At 34.1% G+C, this 20261-nt stretch overlaps 1 protein-coding gene across 6 annotated transcripts in view; it reads right to left on the bottom strand.

Annotated features, from left to right (window-relative positions):
* LOC123679123 (zinc finger protein 43) overlaps positions 1 to 20261 on the bottom strand; it is a 111785-nt gene that overhangs the window by 52320 nt on the left and 39204 nt on the right. For 5 of the 6 annotated variants that reach the window (XM_045616517.1, XM_045616516.1, XM_045616512.1 and 2 more), the window contains one exon: positions 478 to 1023. The exons of the other annotated variant lie outside the window; for it this stretch is intronic. In XM_045616517.1, the coding sequence (XP_045472473.1) occupies positions 478 to 1023 (546 nt within the window). The remainder of the gene's footprint in view (positions 1 to 477; positions 1024 to 20261) is intronic. 6 annotated transcript variants of the gene reach the window in all.

Here is a 20261-nt window from a genome sequence, read left to right as displayed (position 1 = left end):
CTATGCCAATTTTGTATTATTCTACTTAAGAGTTTTCTTTATATTTGATTAATTTGAAATTCTATTCCCAAACTATAAGAATGAAAAATAGATCAGAGTATTCATAGATGTGAATCTTTTCTTAAATTTTCCCGCACAACATTATGGGTATTTGAGTATTTCTGATGAAGTTGGTATTGATAAATTCTAAATGTTGGTAATTAGGAAGTCAAGAAGATAAGTTAGCAATAACTATTGAACTTATTTATATTTGGTTTGAAATAATTATATTATTCAATAAGATTCTGACAGCTTTGATGCAATATTTGTTCTGTGTAACTAATTAGGAGACAAATTTGAAGCTTAACAAATTAACTATATAATATGGTTATTTTCCGATATATTTCAAGGACATGAACTGTTCAACTGGGAATTATGCAATTATATGATTGTAACATTGAAAATATTGTATAAAGAAAAATAAAAAAATATACGTACATAAGAAACGGATATCTGGCCAGATCCTTCTTATCCTGTTCGAAAATTTTACAGTAAAGCGATAGAATTTTGATGCATTCGATAGTGATCCCCTTCCAAAATTCGTCCATATCGATACCGTTATATATATGACTTTTTCGTGGTACAATTTCACACTCACTTTTCGATTTTTTCATTTCACTCACTGGAGGATTCTTATTTTTCTTTTCATTTTTATTTTTCGACTCTGCCGGAATCGTATTACTCTTATCTTTGCTAGTGTTTTTTTGCCTAGAGAAAGCAAAATCGAATATACTCTTACTTTTTTCTTTCGTCGGTGCCAATTTCGGAGAAATGTTCAGTTTATCCTTACTTTTCTGTCTGCAGAAGATATTCTTCGACACAATAATGAATTTATCAGCACTTTTTTGTCGTATGAAAGGAATTTTCGATTTTGTTTCGGATTTTTCTTCGTTTTTCTGATTGGCGAACGTTACTTTCGGCGTAGATCTGATGGTTTTCTCCTCAATGATCTCCTTCGAGGCTGGGATCTCGAACTTGTCCTTGCTGGTTTGCCCGGAAAATGAAAATCTAGATGAAATTTGGAAAACATCCCTACTACTCTGTCTTGAAAAAATAATCTTTCCGGAAGACTCGATTCTATCTCTACTGCCTTGACGCGCGAAAAATTTTTTTTCTCTACTACTTTGACCTCTCGAATACATTTTGTTGTCTTCGCGGAGACACTAACGGATGAACTGAAGAAGAAGAGTACAATGTAACAAATATTGGGGTAAGGGCAATCGTACTGGTTTCGATAAAATTGTAAATATACATATATAATCATGATGGTGTAGAATTAAAGCAAATAGAGCTTAGAAACGGCAATCTTGATTTTGATAAGTGAAATGAATATAAATTCATAGTTTACTTTCCGCATGCTTTCATCGAACAAGGAATGACTCAATGTCGTAGGTTAGGAAGTGATAACAATGTTACCATATCCGATTATTATTCAACAAAAACTGAATGCACTTCCGCTTCTTTGAACTTAATCAATTTATTACAGAGAGAAATTCAATATTCTTCAAGAACTCAAGTCAACGGATAGCAAAAAATGATCACAGCTGGCTATTTTAGTTTCCAAACCTTCTTAGGAGAGTCACTTATGGAAGTAAAAAAAATGCCATTTTGGCTTTTACTGGGACAGAAAAATCATTTCAAACATATTAGCAATGAATAAAATAAGATTAATGATGTAGAGAAAAGTTCTATTCAATATAGTAATATTTTATCAAATTTCCATTGGGACAGAAAAAGCAGTTCCAATATGGAAAATAAAGTCTTGTCCAAAAATTTTCAGTATATTTTGGTACTATAAATTAAAAAAATTGATTAAATTGAACGAACTCCTAAGATCAATTGACTGAGATTTCTCGACGGTCATAAAATAGATTTTCAATTATTTCCATGTCAATCTTAAAGCGGAAATAACTTTGTTTACATAATCTAAATTCAACAAACACGCGTTCACGAGGTTTGCGCAAAAAAGGAATTATTTGTATTTTTATCTGTGTACTCCTTGTAATTCTAATATTATGATATGATCTTTATGAATAGATGGAGTATACATTTTGTATACACTGATGATATGGTATGCTCACGTGAGATGATGACTATATTGGTTATAAAGTATCTATTGATTTGAATAGTCTTAAAGTTGTTCACAGTCCATCTACATCTACATAGTAGAGAGTTTCAAATTTTATTGAATTAATAGACATTTTACACTAATCGATAGTATTGACGCTAGACACAATTAAAATTACCTTAAAGGTTGTCATAATTGTTTTTTTGAAAGATATTCCTGCATGTTTAGTGATAGTTTCTGAATCACTTCTAGAAAATCATTTTCTCTAATTATGTGGGAATTGTGCGGGAATATATCAGAAACGCACAGTTTTCATGGTTTTATTTTATTATTATATGTTGGTACTCCGAATTTTCCTCCACGGCTTTATCTGTCAATTCATCAATTTGCCTTAAAGAAATCAGTTCTGCCAACCAACATTTTCAATGCAAAAATCACTAAATGATATTTATGGAAATATTTCATTAATTTCAATAAAAATGCAATGAATTAGAGAAAATAATGTATAATACTCGTACAGAAGGGTCATTCTACCACTCGTTCATTCAAAAACGAGCCAAGAAGTGGCGAGTTTTTGAATTTTGAACTCGTGGAAGAATATTAATGCCTTTTGCACTTGTATTATAAATAACTATTTTCAAACATTGACTCAAATGAAATATTTCTTTAAATATGAAAAACGGAAAAGACCTCATAAAACGTTGGCTTCGGGATTTTTATCAATTTATCTGAAATGAGTCCTGATGGAATCCTGGAAAGATAAGATTTCCTCAATAAGGAACAAAATGAAAGAGAATTTAATCTCACGCTAAAATAAATTTTCAACCCCGCATCGATGTCATGAACACATAAATTTAATTTAAAACAATTCGACGAAATATCATTCCATATTAGACAAGGAAATTGTTTGTCATGAAGACCAGATAGGCCATCAACGTCCCCTGATATCTTTAAACAAACGCCCTGGAGCTTGGAGCATTTCAACGCAATTTCCTGGATAGATCAGTGGCAGCGTGTTATCTTTTTTCGCTCATTTCCCCAACAGTCCTTTCAGTTTTCGTTTCAAAGAATATCTTCAAGAGAACGGACTGATTTCTCTAAAGTCTTCATTAATTATTCGCAAGGCTGCATGGCAGTGCATTTATTTTTGAAAAATTTGTAAATTCAATAAGGATATCAAATTTGAATGTTTTCTTCAATTAATCAATATCGAGAATTAATAAATCTTTCAAGAAACATCTGGAAAATGTGATAATTCACAATGAGTTGAAACTATCACCTAATTATATGTTCTGATGACAGAAAACTCTAATTGCGTTATTGAAGTTTTGATAGATTTATGTTCAGAAAATGGAATTAAGTAGGTATAAGGTTCATGTGGATTATCATTTTGTTTTGGTGAATTCATTCAATATGCAGACACATGGATTATAAAAAAAAGTAGTAAAAAAGTAGCTTTCACGACATTTAAGATTTGGTGAGTGTATTGAAATAAGTTTTTCAAAATGAAAAGCTGTTTTGTTACATAACTTCAATACTTTGAATAAAAGTTTTGTAACCCTCCTGAAATTTTCACAGTTTACTTAATAGAAAATATTTAGCTTTACTCGGAAACTATCGGTTGCTTTAACCCTTTCAAGCATTAATCTTTCCTGCTAGAGAACACGATCCATGAAGCTTTGGAGCAAAAAATCATGAAAACAAATTATTTTTTTTTTAAATCATTAGGTAGGTACACATAACCATGAAATGAAAATTTTATGAAATGATATGTAATAAATGATATTATTAAGAGACACTCCTTAACAAAGGACGCCCATGCCTTGGAGAAAGACGATTCTTCCGGTGTTGCGCAACTCCTTTTCCTTGGATCGTCACGGTATAGTTTTTCAAATTATCTTGACGAGTAGGACATAAATGTCTGAATCGATATGGAGGTGATTTATCACCCTCTAGGTTCGACAAAATGACCAAGTCACATCAGCGTTGCAACTAATGAACAAACGCCATTTTTTCGTCAATTCGATTATACACACAGGGTGTGCCAATATTGATGCGATGCTCTATTACGGTAAAGCGCGAAATTTTGGAATAATTTTTGACACAATATAATTAGGCTCTATCAGCGCTATATTCTCGAATTGTTTGGATATACACAAAGTGTCCAAAAAAAGTGCAAATGTTTTTTTTATGGTACACCCTGTTTTTATTGAATTTTCAATTTGCAGGCAATAAAAGAACCCAAGTTTCTTATGCTTAAAACACCGAGTAAAACACCGCTTTTGAGATATTTTTGAGACTTATTCATGAATTGAAGGATCTTTGGAAGAACCTCAGAGTAATAAACATATATAGAGGGAGCATATGTCATTTTCAGCAAGCAAATTTTTGTCCCCAACATGAACTATCAAATTTGACATGAAGCGCGGAAATGAAAATATATCGGTGATACGATTTTTCACTCAATTCGCGAGTTTCTCCACAAGAAACGCACTTCTTATGTCCCATAGTGAACCAAAGTTTCATATTAACTTAAAATATATTGAAATAAATACGTAGATATATCAGAAATTCAGAAAACAAACTTCAAACGACCGAAACGACGTGAAACAACCGATGACACAAGGAGAGCAAAAGTTGCCAAACCTTGGATTTCAGCAGGTAGATACAGAAAATAATTAATATTCTGCTTATTATACATTCGATAATTAGGAAAACTATCGGATTCCAAAAACTCAAATTTGAATATTCAATCGGGAATCACTCAAATAAATATATTTCATTCGATATAATATACATCAATAATGATATAGTAAAATTGTGGATTTGAAAATATATCACAATTCGACAACGTAATCTAACCATGTTGGGGATATGTAAAATTGGGTATACTTCCACTATCTATGTTTATACTCTATGGAAAGAACCTTATAACTTCGGAATGAATTTATTTATACGATCTGAAAAAAGAAACCAGGGGATTTTTTCCCAGTCCTATAGTTCTCAAGATGCGTTCAGTGAGCGTTGAATTTGGGACACCCTGTACAATAACAATTGCAAACTCCATGCGAAATAGTTTGATCTCATCACCACAACCAGAGAAAATTCAAAAAGAATATCGGAAAAACCTTTTTCAATATTTGAGTTGAGATGTGTTTTTATAAAATAAACATTTCAAGTTTTTTGCAAAATTTTGTGTGGATTGTTTCATCAGAATCATACAAAATTCAAGCAATATATCGAAAAAACCTAATGTTTCAGTGACCAAGTTGAAATTCTGCATATAGTTTTCGACTTCCATGAAATTCTCAACTTCCTCTGGAATTAATTATTACAAAAATCATTCTTCATATCTTCATATCAAAACAAGATCTACCTATTAATTAAAAGGCCTCTCAGAAGGTTGAAATTTGTTCTCATTATTCATCACAGACGTTCACATTCATCTGCTTCTCAATGAATTAAAATCAGAGTACTCTATTAAACATCGCTTATAGTTTTTAATGAAGCTGTAAATACAAAAAAAAAAACACGCGCTAAAATCCTAACAAAACACGATATTTATTGCGTGCTTCCAGGTGCCGGCAATTAGTCTAAATTATATCCCTCTATTTTTTTTCAGAATGACATGTGCTAATATATTTCTCGCTGACTCCTGAAACGAATAGAGTTTAAATTTATTGCCGATTAACTGAATGTCTGAATAAGAATAGGAGGTCCATGGAAGCTATACGAAACCCGGATTTAGAATATTTCAAGCCTAAAAAGTAGGTCCTATACATATAAACATCAGAGAAGTCTCGAAAAATAATTTCTAGATTGCAGAAATTGTTGTGAAGGGTGTTTTTTTTAGAACTATAGAACTTTAAATTGCAATAAAACAACGATGGATTATTCGATTGACATTAATTATATTTATCCGCAAGATAATCTTGTGGCATTACATTTTAAATATGATTTCTGGCATATGACCGCCACGGCTGGCTCGGATGTAGTCCAATCTGGAGGTCCAATTTTCGATGACTTTTTCCAACATTTGTGGCCGTATATCGGCAATAACACGGCGAATGTTGTCTTCCAAATGGTCAAGGGTTTGTGGCTTATCCGCATAGACCAATGACTTAACATAGCCCCACAGAAAGTAGTCTAGCGGTGTTAAATCACAAGATCTTGGAGTCCAATTCACAGGTCCAAAACGTGAAATTAGGCGGTCACCAAACGTGTCTTTCAATAAATCGATTGTGGCACGAGCTGTGTGACATGTTGCGCCGTCTTGTTGGAATTCATCAAATCTCAAGATTTTCAAATAAGAAACTATATTTTTTATTATTTCTGTCGATTCCTCGAAAACTTTCAAAGTATTCATAGGCATAAAGGTATAGGTAAAAATATAACCACATATTCATGAAGCATCCAAGAGATGTGAGAATTATGATAAATGATAAAGAATAGAAGGTTATTTATGCATAATATAACAAGAGGAAAAGCCTCGTGGGTAGTATGTATTTACATGCAAACCTCATACTGAATTATCGTCCAAACTATTGTAAAATTGCCAAACATATAATGCAGTATATTCAACAGGAGCTGCTGTTTCACTTACACAATCGCATCAATCAAAAATGGACAGACGTCCATCTCAAATTATTTTCGTATAGGCAAAAATAAATTTGTTCATTTCTTTTTTTTTATTCCGAGACTGTTGAACATTCTGCGTAAGGTGAAGCATTCGATTATCCAATGCGTAAATTTTATAGTACACTTGGAAATGAATCAAAGCTCGGCTATCTATTCATGCATATCTCAATGAATTTAGTTGAATGGAGTGTTCAGGTTTTGTTGATATGTGGCAGTGTAGGTTTACAAAAACAAATCGGTATCTTAACTGTAGCGGGGTTCATAAAGTTTGGATCCATCGATCAAATCGTAAATTTCGATTTAAAATCTATGGTGGATCCCAAAATGGACTAAAATTGAAAACGGAAATTATTTGATTATAGCAATCTCATCATTTAAAAAAAATAGGGAACTACTAACGAGAAGTTAGGAGCTTTTGAGTGCTCGCTTTTTCTTACACCAATTGCATCCTTGGAAACCAGATATACCTATACAGTAAGTACATAAAGTAAGAAAAAATTCATTATCTAGAAAAGGTGAAGCTTTTCGAAAAAACCGTGGACACATCAACTATTATTTTTGACGTTTTAGTCGCATGGATGACATCATTTACATTTTTTTTCAAATTGCAACAGCTACTTTAGATATGTCATTTGAAAGAGCATATTTTTCTCCACACAGCACATCAAAAATTTTGTCATGTTACATCAAGAAGTTTTCGAGAAAATTAATGTTATAATGATATTAATATAAATGGATTGAAAACTAGGATTACAAATAAATGTAACAATATCACCGAACAAACTGTCACTAGGATACAACGAAAATTTATTGATCGTCTTAGATACCTACTGCCAGGCTCAAGAAGGACAATAGTTTGAACATTTGATCAATTAGTTTGTTCAATCAATTGTGTTGAATAAATAACTCTGAAAAAGTTGATCAAATAGTCAAACTGAAGAATTTTCTGAGCCTGCCAGAAATCAAAACGGTCAATAAATTCTCGTTGGACTTAAATGACAGTTTGTTGAGTATTTGGATAATGAATATTTTATTCAGTATCATCCTACTGATATGAGTTTTCAACTCAATGATCATCTAAAGTTTGAGGAACGATTTTTTAAGTTATTTCAATGACAGGATTCCCAAAATCATGTAGGTAAATTAACCAATTTCGGTATCATTTTCAAGAAAAGCTGTGGATAATTGAAATAAACTGTAACATTCAGAAGAATATTGATAATTCTTCACTTGATTTCTTCTGTCACAATTAACCAACTTTTAGAGGAAGTAGTGTCCAATGTGAAGGAAGCAGATAAACAATCAGCGATTGTAAAATATCCTAACACAGTGAAGAGTACGTCTTCACGGTTAACACCATTAAATTAATATGTATGTAGACATATTATTTCATTGCATATTCTTTGTATTGTGGAAACTTTCAATTAATAAGGAATAAATGAGGAAGCAACTATATAAATAAAACAATTTACATGAAGGAGTAAACTATAGTATTTATCGAATACTGCGTAATCAATTGTGAATTTTCAGTAGAAATGTTTATGTTGTCAACATAGAATAAGCGGCTTTTTTTCCGTCGTTTTACGTCTATATTTATTATATTTCAATTATTTCGAGTCATGTCCACATTATTCTATATTGAAAGTGTTAATTTCATTCAGCAAAAATGAAATGGGTGAGTAAACATCACTACGTCTGCTTCATTCATAGCAACACTGATGTCTTGTGTGCTCGTGGAAGCTTTCGTTAAAAAAGATAGCTAGGGATCGTATTTTCCCTCCAACAATTAATACAAAGCAATACCACTAATAATAACACGAAAGCTACATACATAATATACCTGGCCATGTCTTTCCATTCTCGGCCAAAAACTCTACAATAAAGCTGCAAAACTCTGACGCAAGCCAAGTTGAGACCAAAACAACATTCGTCTTCATTTTCCTTAGGATCCTTAGCCATCATAGCCTCTTTGGTTCACGAAGAAAAACTCATAAACTGCATCAATAAGAAGAATTGTTCGAAACTCTCAACAATTATCACAACACAGAGCATACGACATATTTATAACATTTTTTCGATGGACGAATTACTTAAGCGCATACCGCACACTTGATTCAATCCCGTAGATAAGCTTCCTCAGATAACAGCTCAGAAAAAATCGTTTTCGAGGAAGTGCGATGATTCAAAACCACGATCGGATTCTATGACACATTCTCGCGATCACTCTCTCGACGTCGTTCGCGATTCTATGATTGAGCGTTTGATTGTTGACACTTGTCATTTCTTCGTGTTGGTGATTTTGGCGGCAAACGGTGGAAAATCTGAATGGTGGAAAATTTGAATGGTGCGCGCTTTGGAGATTCGATTCGAACGAGGAACAGTTAGGAAATAGAAGGCCGTGATATGGCGGAATTTAATAGTAGGAGAACTGAAGCGAGTGCGCTAGAATCTCGACTGGCTCTGAGAATTCGTAACCTACTCGATTGGTGATGACAGTCCATTGGAGGATGATTGACGGTTCCGACGTGAAAAGTTTTTAGGAAAAGGAAGGAGGAGAGAACATGTGTTAATTAGCGTTATACAGGGTGATTCAATTTTTTTTTGCATAAATGTGTGTCTGCAAACTCTTCGTTACCCAACTACAGAGTGTTAAGATTCTTTACTTTTTTCTTCATTGCTCTTTCAGTTTTCGAGACATTAAGATCAAATTAGAAATAAAGGTTCGTTAGGTTTCTTATTTTTAACTAATGTTTAAGGAAATTTGTAATTCAGACCACAAACCAAATGATGATAGGTGTTGGATTTCATTGTGATAATTAGGGATTCGTCAAGCCAAGCAGCTTGACATTTTAACCAACTACTTGACTTGAAAATCAAGTTCGTGAAAAATTACATACTTGAGATTGGCTTGACTTGATTTTAGATATTTATTGCTTGACTTGATATCAAGCTACTTGAGCTTGATATGCACGGCATATATTTCTGCAATCTCTTGCGCACTTAGACTAAATAAGGGGATTCCTCGAGTGCCGAGAGACTGAAGCATTCGCCAGTGTGACTTTATTAGTAGTTTTCACACATTTCTATGAAATCTGTTGATAGATTTTGGTAGTTTCAGAAATATCTTTCCGAACTTGGCCAAATGGCCAAGGATTTTTTTCAACGCCAGCATCTTCAGCTCCTGTTGAAAGACAATTTTCCAGAGCTGCTCTTACAAAAACCCGCAATAGGTTAGGCGACAAATCTATAAGATGCCTAATGTGTTTTAGATCCTGGATGGAAAATTATAGAATCTAACAAAGCCTGGAGGTTTCTCAATATTAAGAAACTTCATTTTTTCATTATTTTTTATTTTGTTATGATTTATAGTGATTTAATTTATGTTTCTATTTCAAAAAAGTTGATGTTTTCGGTTCTTCCATACAATAAGTTAAAAAAATAAAAGTGTTTTTTGCAAGGTTCCTTCTCATTACATCATATTTTTATTGATGTGACACTACACAATAAAACTACTTAAAATCAAGTAGCTTGATATGATTCAAGTACTTGATAAATTGATGAATAAATACTTGACTTGAGATTGAAAAATTACTACTTGACTTGAAATCAAGTCAAGCTCAAGCCAAGTTGCTTGCAAATCGAGCCAAGTCGTGAATCCCTAGTTCAAACAGAATATTACATCTTGAAAACCATTACAGGTAATTTAAGGTTTTTTTTTTATTGAATTACCGAAAAGTTTTCAAGACATACTATACGGATCACTCCGCAGGTGGTCCTAAAGACATTGCAATTTAAAAAAAATGACCTTCAAAAATGTCAATGAGTCCATTTATTCAAATAGCATGCCCTGAATTTTTTTAGTTATTGTAGGTGGTACATTGATCTATTAATCGTTTCAATTTCAATGAATATTAGAGTACACTTTTCTGACGAAAAATGCAGTGCTAGTCACAAGTACCTACTTCAAATATATGTTCCTCGTTGAATTTGCTATTGATATAAATAACCTTCATCAGATGATGAGAATGTGATTATTGAATTATGTAAAAAGAAACAATCTATTACATACTAATTTAACATACGACCAATTCATCTGCATTTTTCTTGAATGAACGTGTATAATGATTCATTCAGGAATTTATGATTTATTAATTAATTTATTTGCTTTATTTATAGATCAAACATCCTAAAATAATCGTGCGAACTTGTTTTTGATTCAGCATAGGCAGGCACAAGAAAATATTTCTATTTATTGAAAGCTGCCTAAGAATTGGACAGCGTCCAATATACCATCTCATTAAGGGATAATGTCCATCAAATTGAATTATAGCACAACCTGTTGAAAAATGCGTGATGACGAAATTAGTGCTGATTTAAGATAACTAATAGATTGTTCAAGTACCTAATAAAAATATAATAACCTCATAGACTAGATATTGAAACAACTGATGGAAGCATCCTTGGTGAAGTAGTTCAAAGATTTTTACTGAACATATAAGTCTAAAATATTAAGACAATAGAATTTGAACCTAACCCTTAGAAAATTGAAAAAAAATAAAAATTCCTTCATGGGAATATTGACCCTTAAAAATTTTTTGAAAAATAAAAGTTCTTTCATGGGAATATTGTGTCATTTTATTGATTGATTCGACTATGTAGATTGCGAAAATGCTTGCAGTTGTGCGGTCAGTACATTATTTCATAAATTATAGGCAAAAATATGAAACTTTCAAAGAAAAAATTGATAATTTTCCCGAAGCTGCCACTTCTTCTGGCCATGGGCTACGCACTTGAAACTCCACTATGTTTTAGAGCGGAACTTGAAGTTTGAAATTGTTTTTATTTGAGGGATCTGTGACGAATAATTCAGGAGATATAACGATTTTTAGAGGCAAATTCAATTTTTTCCCAAATTTCGAGTTCAAATTCCCCCAAAACCGGGAGCTCTACGAAGAATCGGTGAGCGATGCCATAATTTACGATCTCTGATTAGCCGAATTCCGATCTCACCTGAAAAATTTTTTGTCCAAAAATTTTCGTAAAATTTTCTATACCTGACCCTTAAAAATTTTTTGAAAAATAAAAGTCCTTTCATGGGAATATTTCGTCATTTTATTGATTGATTCGACTATGTAGATTACGAAAATGCTTGCAGTTGTGCGGTCAGTACATTATTTAATAAATTATAGGCAAAAATATGAAACTTTCAAAGAAAAAATTGATAATTTTCCCGAAGCTGCCACTTCTTCTGGCCATGGGCTACGCACTTGAAACTCCACTATGTTTTAGAGCGGAACTTGAAGTTTGAAAACGTTTTTATTTGAGGGATCTGTGACGAATAATTCAGGAGATATAACGATTTTTAGAGGCAAATTCAATTTTTTCCCAAATTTCGAACCCTTAGAAAATTGAAAAAAAAAATAAATATTCCTTCATGGGAATATTGTATCATTTTATTGATTGATTCGAGTATGTAGATCACGAAAATGCTGGCAGTTAGGCGATCAGTACGTTATTTTAGAAATTATAGGTAAAAATCTGAAATTTTCAAGGAAAAAAATGATAATATTCCCGAGGCTACAACTTCTTCTGGATGCAAGCTACGCCTTTGAAACCTCAGTATGTTTTAGATTGTAACTTGATGTTTGAAAAGGTTTTCATTTGAGGTCTCTGCGACGAATAATTCAGGAGATATAACGGTTTTTGGGGGGAAATTCAATTTTTTTCCAAATTTCGAGATCAAATTTCCTCAAAACCGTGAGCTCTACGGATCTAGGTATTTTTTTTGACCAAATTAATTCATCGTAAGCCTTATGTAAAATTTTCATTAATAGAATCGCAAATAAAATTGAGTTTATTCAATTCTATTGCTAGTGTATTAAAAAGTGTAAGAGCTTTAGGATCTCAATTTTTTGGGCGAATAAATACGGATTTCCATAGAAATACATATGGAAGAAACGAAATGATAATAATACAGCATCACGTAGAAATTTAAGAAAGACAGATGGGCGGCGATCCACGCTATGTTGAATTCTCACAGGGCTTAGAAACTGGAGATCCTGGAGAAGTCTTGAGTTCGTGCTTGAGTGTTCAGTTCGTTCAACACTGACACCACTGAAGAAGGTGAAAAAACTAACTAATCCAATCATGGACTGGACTTAAATACAGGGTCTCTAACAATTATTGCAACATCGGAGTTCTCTTTGGATTATGCTTATTTGCCGCTTCATATAAATACTGTTTCTTTTTGATTCAAACCACATAATTGATATACACTGTGTCCGTAATTTATGGAACAGATTCACTTTTAGCTAAACAGACCATTTTAAGAAATAATCCTGAAACACGTCGATTTTTCATTTTAATATACTGTATTTTAAAATAATAATCTAATATATAGGGTGAATTACTTTCGAGTAATGACGTCACCGTCATTTTGTCTCAATTTTCCGAATACTCTAGCTGAGCTGATTCCAAAAATGTATCACATGTTGATTCCAATTGGTACAGGGTGGACAAAAACACAATAGTTTTGTGTGTGCTCATAAAGTAATGCGTAACATTCTTTATTAGTTAAATTAACAATATTATCAAAAATACTTATTGTCTAGCGGCAAATGGTTTGAATGTGACACCCTGTAGTTTATTACCTTCATTAGATGTTTTTAAATTGATAAGAAATAATTTCTTTTATATTCTGTCTGCTATAGACCACAAGTACGAAACATTTTTGGAAACAGCTCATTTTTATTAATCTAAAAATGTAACAAACTACAGGGTGTTACATTCAAACCAATTGCCGCTAGACAATGAGTATTTTTGATAATATTGTTAATTTAACTAATAAAGAATGTTACGCATTACTTTATGAGCACACACAAAACTATTGTATTTTGTCCACCCTGTACCAACTGGAATCAACATGTGATACATTTTTGGAATTAGCTCAGCTAGAGTAATCGGAAAATTGAGAAAAAATGGGGGTGTTCCAAAAAATAAATTATGGTGACGTCATTACTCGAAAGTAATTCACCCTGTATATTAGATTATTATTTTACAATACGGTAAATTAAAATGAAAAATCGACGTGTTTCAGGATTATTTCTTAAAATGGTCTGTATAGCTGAAAATGAATTTGTTCCATACTTCACGGACACAGTGTAGAATGAATCATCATGATAAACATTTTAAATATCAAATCTATTTAATTAACAATGCAAAAGAGAGCAAAAGTTGTATCGAGTCAAAAATAAATTCAAAACCGGAACTCGATTTGAAGGAACCAGATGTCGGAGATATTACAAACGAAACTTCAAGAAACTTTCTGTCAATAAAAACTATGTGTTCATCAAAGATTTATGAATTGGCAAAGAGCGAAGTATATGAAATTGTTATCGAAGATTTTCGCTCAGCGTTTTCTTCTGAATAGTATTTTCGAGAAAAATATACGGAAAAAATATCCGGAATAATCAGCAACATTCTCCGGGGACCATAAAATCTAGTTTATGAGGTGTCAACCCAATTTACCGTCTAACGATGTGTCTATTGATCGGGCATCGGAGTCTAGGTGTTATCTGATTTTAAGATTAGCAGATAAAACATAAATGTCAACGCTAATGGGCGAATTTCCTCTAGTGTGAAAGGGCGCGACATCATCAAATGCAGGGCTGTATTCCAAACCTTTCCCAAAGGTTTATGTGCTATGCCAGGTAATGTCTTTTTCCTACAACTGCTATGAAAAGTAGCGTATTCTGCACAGCTTACTCAATTTCAAAACTATGTATTGCTCATACTGTGGGAAATATTATTCCCCACGGCACTTTACCCACACCTCGCTTGGTAGACCAATGAAATTGGGCTTTTGAGTCGTTTCTATGCAAACGCAATAAATTAGCACATACTGTCAACGAAGGCGATTTTGATTTGAATCAAGTCCATTACTTGAATTATTGAAATTTGTGCAGTTGTAGGAAAAGTGTGTTTGCGGCACTCGCCTTTCAGGGTCGTGCCACAAACTTCCACACTCGCGAGAAAAGTTGGACTTTCCCCACTTGTTGCGCAATATACTATTTCAAAAAATATCAATGTTGTCAATTTTTCATATTCTATTCTAAACGCGTAGCCAACAGGGTTTTGGTCTCGGTTTTGGTTGATGTTATGGAAAGTGAGCTGTTGTTCTATCTTCATGTAACGGGTGTTTTTTTGCGAGGTATATAACTTTAAGTTGGCATTACTGTTCAAGATGGCGACCGATTAAACAGCTGTCGAGTAATTTATTCCCAGCTTGGTTTGGCAATTCATCTTGAATAGACTCACGCCTGAACAACGCTTGCTAATAGTGCAATTTTATTTCGAAAATAATGGTTCTGTGTGGAATACGTATCGCGCACCACGTCCATTTTATTTTGTTTAGCGATGAAGCGCACTTCTGGTTGAATAGCTACGTCAACAAACAAAACTGCCGCATTTGGAGTTAAGCTAATCCTCAAGTGTATGTCGAAACACCGTTACATCCAGAAAAACTGACTGTTTGGTGTGCTTTATGGGCTGGTGGAATCATTGGTCCGTACTTCTTCAAAAACGATGATGGCCAGAACGCTACAGTCAATGGTGATCGGTATAGAGCCATGATTACTAACTTTTTCATTCCTGAATTAAACAACGATGATGTCTAGGAGCTGTGGTTCCAACAAGAGGGCGCAACATGTCACACAGCTCGTGCCAAAATCGATTCATTGAAAGACACGTTTGGTGACCGCCTAATTTCACGTTTTGGACCTGTGAATTGGCCTCCAAGATCTTGTGATTTAACACCGCTAGACTACTTTCTGTGGAGCTATGTAAAGTCATTGGTCTATGCGGATAAGCCACAAACCCTTGACCATTTGGAAGACAACATTCGCCTTGTTATTGCCGATATACGGCCACAAATGTTGGAAAAAGTCATCGAAAATTGGACGTCCAGATTGGACTACATCCGAGCCAGCCGTGGCGGTCTTATGCCAGAAATCATATTTAAAATGTAATGCCACAAGATTATCTTGCGGATAAATAAAATTCATGTCAATCGAATAATCCATCGTTGTTTTATTGCCATTTAAAGTTCTATAGCTCTAAAAAAAAAACCCTTTATATACTTAGACCTATCTTTCGGAGAAAATGGAACCTTTTTTCTATCTAAACTGTTCATTTATGTTCAGCAGGTTGAATTTTGCATCTGTCATATGGAACCCTCATCAGTGAAGTTGTCACGTCAAATTTATCGCTTTCAGAAATAATATTTAGGTAGAAAATCACGATTACGCCATTGCCCGTGAAAAATTCAAGATCACTGCTTTGGCACACATACGAAAATTGTCAAATGAAGTATTTTTATACAAGGTTATACGGAATCACTTTCAAGTGCCAGATATGATGAGTATGATACCTCTCATATAGTTCCAGACTTGAGATTGAGACTTGAGCGCCAGGTTGTCTTTCACTTCCTTCAACTAGAATGCTTACAGCCTGTAATAACTCATGTATCGTAGTGCATTTCTCAAGTGTTTATTTATGTTCATTTTTGTTGAAAAAAAAATAAAATCCAATTGATTGCTGAGGTGAAATTTTGTGTGTATTTGGAGTTGTAACTGATTTCTGAAATTAATGATAACTTAAGTTCAGAGTTGGATATTTGATAAATATTTTGAATTCTTCTTTTCTGAAACTGTCTCACAAAAAAGTTTTTCAACGGTTGTAGAAGTAATTACGTTATTTACGGAAAATAAAGTTGTGTGTGTGTGTGTTGTTCGAAACGTTTTTATTTTCAGTATTCTGGCAACGACTACCGGGTAGATCCACTAGTGAAACATAAATAATATGAAGCATGAAATCGCTTCAATATTATGCATATACATATAATGTTCAAAAATATCGTTTGACTAATGAATCTATTGCTGCATAATCCAAGTATAACCTCTACATGATAATTCACATACGACAATAAATTAATAGCCTCAATAAATTCGATTTCTATTTATTTTGCTAATATTCACGTATTGATGGTATGATTAGTGGATATAATTGCATTATACTGTTGCTAGAAGCAATTCTTTTAATAGATTCTATCAGTTTTTCGATGAAAAGTGAGTTTTCGGTTCATTTGAATTACCTTTATATTATATTCGATTCGAACACAAAGAATATCCTAAATTTGACTTTTAATTTGATCTGATATTGATATTTGTCAGGATAAAATGATAAATTTTCATCTCAGTTTCAGATATTTGAAGTTGAAGAGTTCCTGAATTAATATAAGATTCAAACGAAAATGAGAGATTTCTTGGGTGATTTCAAGAAAAAAGTTCTATATTCATTGGCTCGCTTTGTTTTCGAGATGCAGGTTACAAACTAAACATTAATTTATTCATCACATGCTTCCGCCGTTTTGCAATAGATAGCTGTAGCGGTAAGTGGTAGTCGAAATAAATAGATCATAGATGTCATACAATAAGCTTAGGTATTTGTAAACATAACGCCATCGAAATATTAGTCGATTTGTGTCTGCATCACAAAGTTATTCTCGGTTAAACATGCCAGCTTACGAGCCAAATTCTTGTCATTTGCGGGAGGTTTTGATTTTCAGTTTTAATATGAGAAATCTGAGGCTGAAGCTCATCGAATCCTCTCAAATACCTATGGTGAGGCCGGTATTAGTGAAAGAACGTGCCGAGAGTGGTTTCAACACTTCAAGAACGGTGATTTTGACGTCGAAGACCAGCATGGCGGTGGAAGAGAGATGGTTTTTAAAGATGCAGAATTGGAGGCATTACTTGATCAAGACTCGTGTCAAACGCAACAAAAATTGGCAGGATCATTGGGAGTGACGCAACAAGCCATTTCAAAACGCCTAAAAGTCATGGGAATTATTCAGGAACAAGGAAATTGGGTGCCGTACGAGCTGAAGCCGATAGATGTTGAACGGCGTTTGTTTGCTTGTGAACAGCTGCTTGGAAGGCAAAGACGCAAAGGATTTCTGATGCGAATGATGACTGGAGACGAAAAATGGGATTATTACGATAATCCCAAGCTCAAAAAATCATGGGGATATCCCGGGCATGCTTTCACGTCGACGGCCAAACCGAATATTCACGGTTCCAAGGTCATGTTCAGTATTTGATGGGACCAGCTCTGCGTAGTTTATTATGAGTTGTTAAAACCGACTGAAACAATCACAAGCGATCGTTATCGAACGCAATTAATGCGTTTGAGCCGAGCATTGAAAAACAAACGCTCTGCAATACAACGAAAGACATGATAAAGTTATTTTACAGCATGTTAATGCTTGGCACCATGTTGCGAAAGTGGTCAAGACATATTTGGACGTTGAAATGGAAAGTCCTAACCCTCCCGCTGTATTCTCCAGACGTTGCTTCCTCGGACTATCACTTGTTTCGATCAATGGCACACGGCCAGGCTGACAAGCATTTCCGGTCTTATGAAGAAGTAAAAATTGGATCGATTCTTAGATCGCTTCAAAAGATGACCAGTTTTTTAAACGCGAGATTCGTACCCTGCCCGAAAGATGGGAGAAAGTAAAAAGTAAAGCCTCGAATTTTGGAAAAAAATGGCGGAAGCAAAGTTGTACGCCCATGTGCTTGGACTTTTATGATAATTTGGAGTTTTCTAAGGATTTCGAGTGAATCACATCAAAAAAACGTAAGGAGACGGATTAGGCGTATAATCGAAAGATTCAATCACTATAAGTATTGATTCGAGATATTACGTCCTTCCAATAATTCTTATTGTGCTAACGTGACCAAAATCACCAAACCCTAACATAAATGCGAGAGTTACTGCCTTTGCGATAGCTCGATCGTCAAACCACGCACTGTTTCTATTTCATTAGCAAATTTACTTTTCCAATTGTCTGCCTGCCACCTGTGCCACATTTCTATTTTAGGAACAATTCAGTATTGAGAATGTTCCGCAGCAAACCAGTTACGTGTGCACTTTTGTGCAAACTAGCCATAACGAATATCGCTCTCAAAAATAGAATCCTATGTCATCTAGCTTTAGCTAAAAAGCGGCTCCAACACCTGAAGATATTCGATAAATCTACTATAACATACTATGGGGGAAGCGAGTTATAAATTATGGGAATAAAAATATATCATTTTCTAAAGAGAAGCTTTTAAGACTTCATCGCTTCAACGAACGGTTGCTTTCGTATTTTGTCAAACAGAATGTCAGAACGATAGTTTCTGATCGCGACACAGTTAGAAGGTACAGGCTGTCCCAAATTCGATGCTTACTGAAAACATCTCGAGAACTACAAGACTTTAAGAGGGAAAACCACCAGGTGGTTTTGTCAAACTTTGGTAACCATTCATTTTCTCTTTGGCGCTCCTGCGATCACCAAACTTTGTACGGTCTATGAATTTGTACTTTCAGTTTTTTCTTTTTTTTCGAAGCAAATAAGTAGAGGGCAGCCCTGTACGGCGACTTTCACGAAATTACAGTTTGACCACTTTTTTGATGATTTTTTGAAGGTTTTTTCCACGAATATTCAAAAAAAATATCGATGCTTTGTAAAGGGTGTTTTTTTTTAGAGCTATAGAACTTTAGATTGCAATAAAATAACGATGGATTATTCGATTGACATGAATTTTATTTATCCGCAAGATAATCTTGTGGCATTACATTTTAAATATGATTTCTGGCATATGACCGCCACGGTTGCCTCGGATGCAGTCCAATCTGGACGTCCAATTTTCGATGACTTTTTCCAACATTTGTGGCCGTATATCGGCAATAACACGGCGAATGTTGTCTTCCAAATGGTCAAGAGTTTGTGGCATATCCGCATAGACCAATGACTTTACATAGCCCCACAGAAAGTAATCTAGCGGTGTTAAATCACAATATCTTGGAGGCCAATTCACGGGTCCAAAACGTGAAATTAGGCGGTCACCAAACGTGTCTTTCAATAAATTAATTGTGGCACGAGCTGTGTGACATGATGCGCCGTCTTGTTGGAAACACAGCTCCTGGACATCATGGTGGTTCAATTCAGGAATGAAAAAGTTAGTAATCATGGCTCTATACCGATCACCATTGACTGTAACGTTCTGGCCATCATCGTTTTTGAGGAAGTACGGACCAATGATTCCACCAGCCCGAGTAGGGATTCATGGCTTGACTTGATATTCAAGCTTCTTGACTTGATTTTGAATTGAAATAAACTCAAGTTCAAGTCAAGTAGTAGTTTTCCAATGTTGGAATGTATCGTTATATCACATTTCTGAAAGTTTCTTGCTAGGTATCCACACATCTTTCTCTTGCAAGTAGAGATTCATGGCTTGACTTGATATTTAAGCTACTTGACTCGAGCTTTACTTGAAATCAACTCAAGTTCGAGTCAAGTAATAGTTTTTTAATGTTAAGTCAAGTACTTGAAAAAAAATACTTGACTTGACATTGAGAAACGACTACTTGACTTGAACTTGAGTTGATTTCAAGTAAAGCTCAAGTTGAA

Source organism: Harmonia axyridis, chromosome 4 (assembly GCF_914767665.1).
Source record: "Harmonia axyridis chromosome 4, icHarAxyr1.1, whole genome shotgun sequence".
Lineage (NCBI taxonomy): Eukaryota > Metazoa > Arthropoda > Insecta > Coleoptera > Coccinellidae > Harmonia > Harmonia axyridis.
The sequence above is the reverse complement of the archived record's forward strand: the minus strand, read 5'-3'. Positions and strand labels throughout refer to the sequence as shown.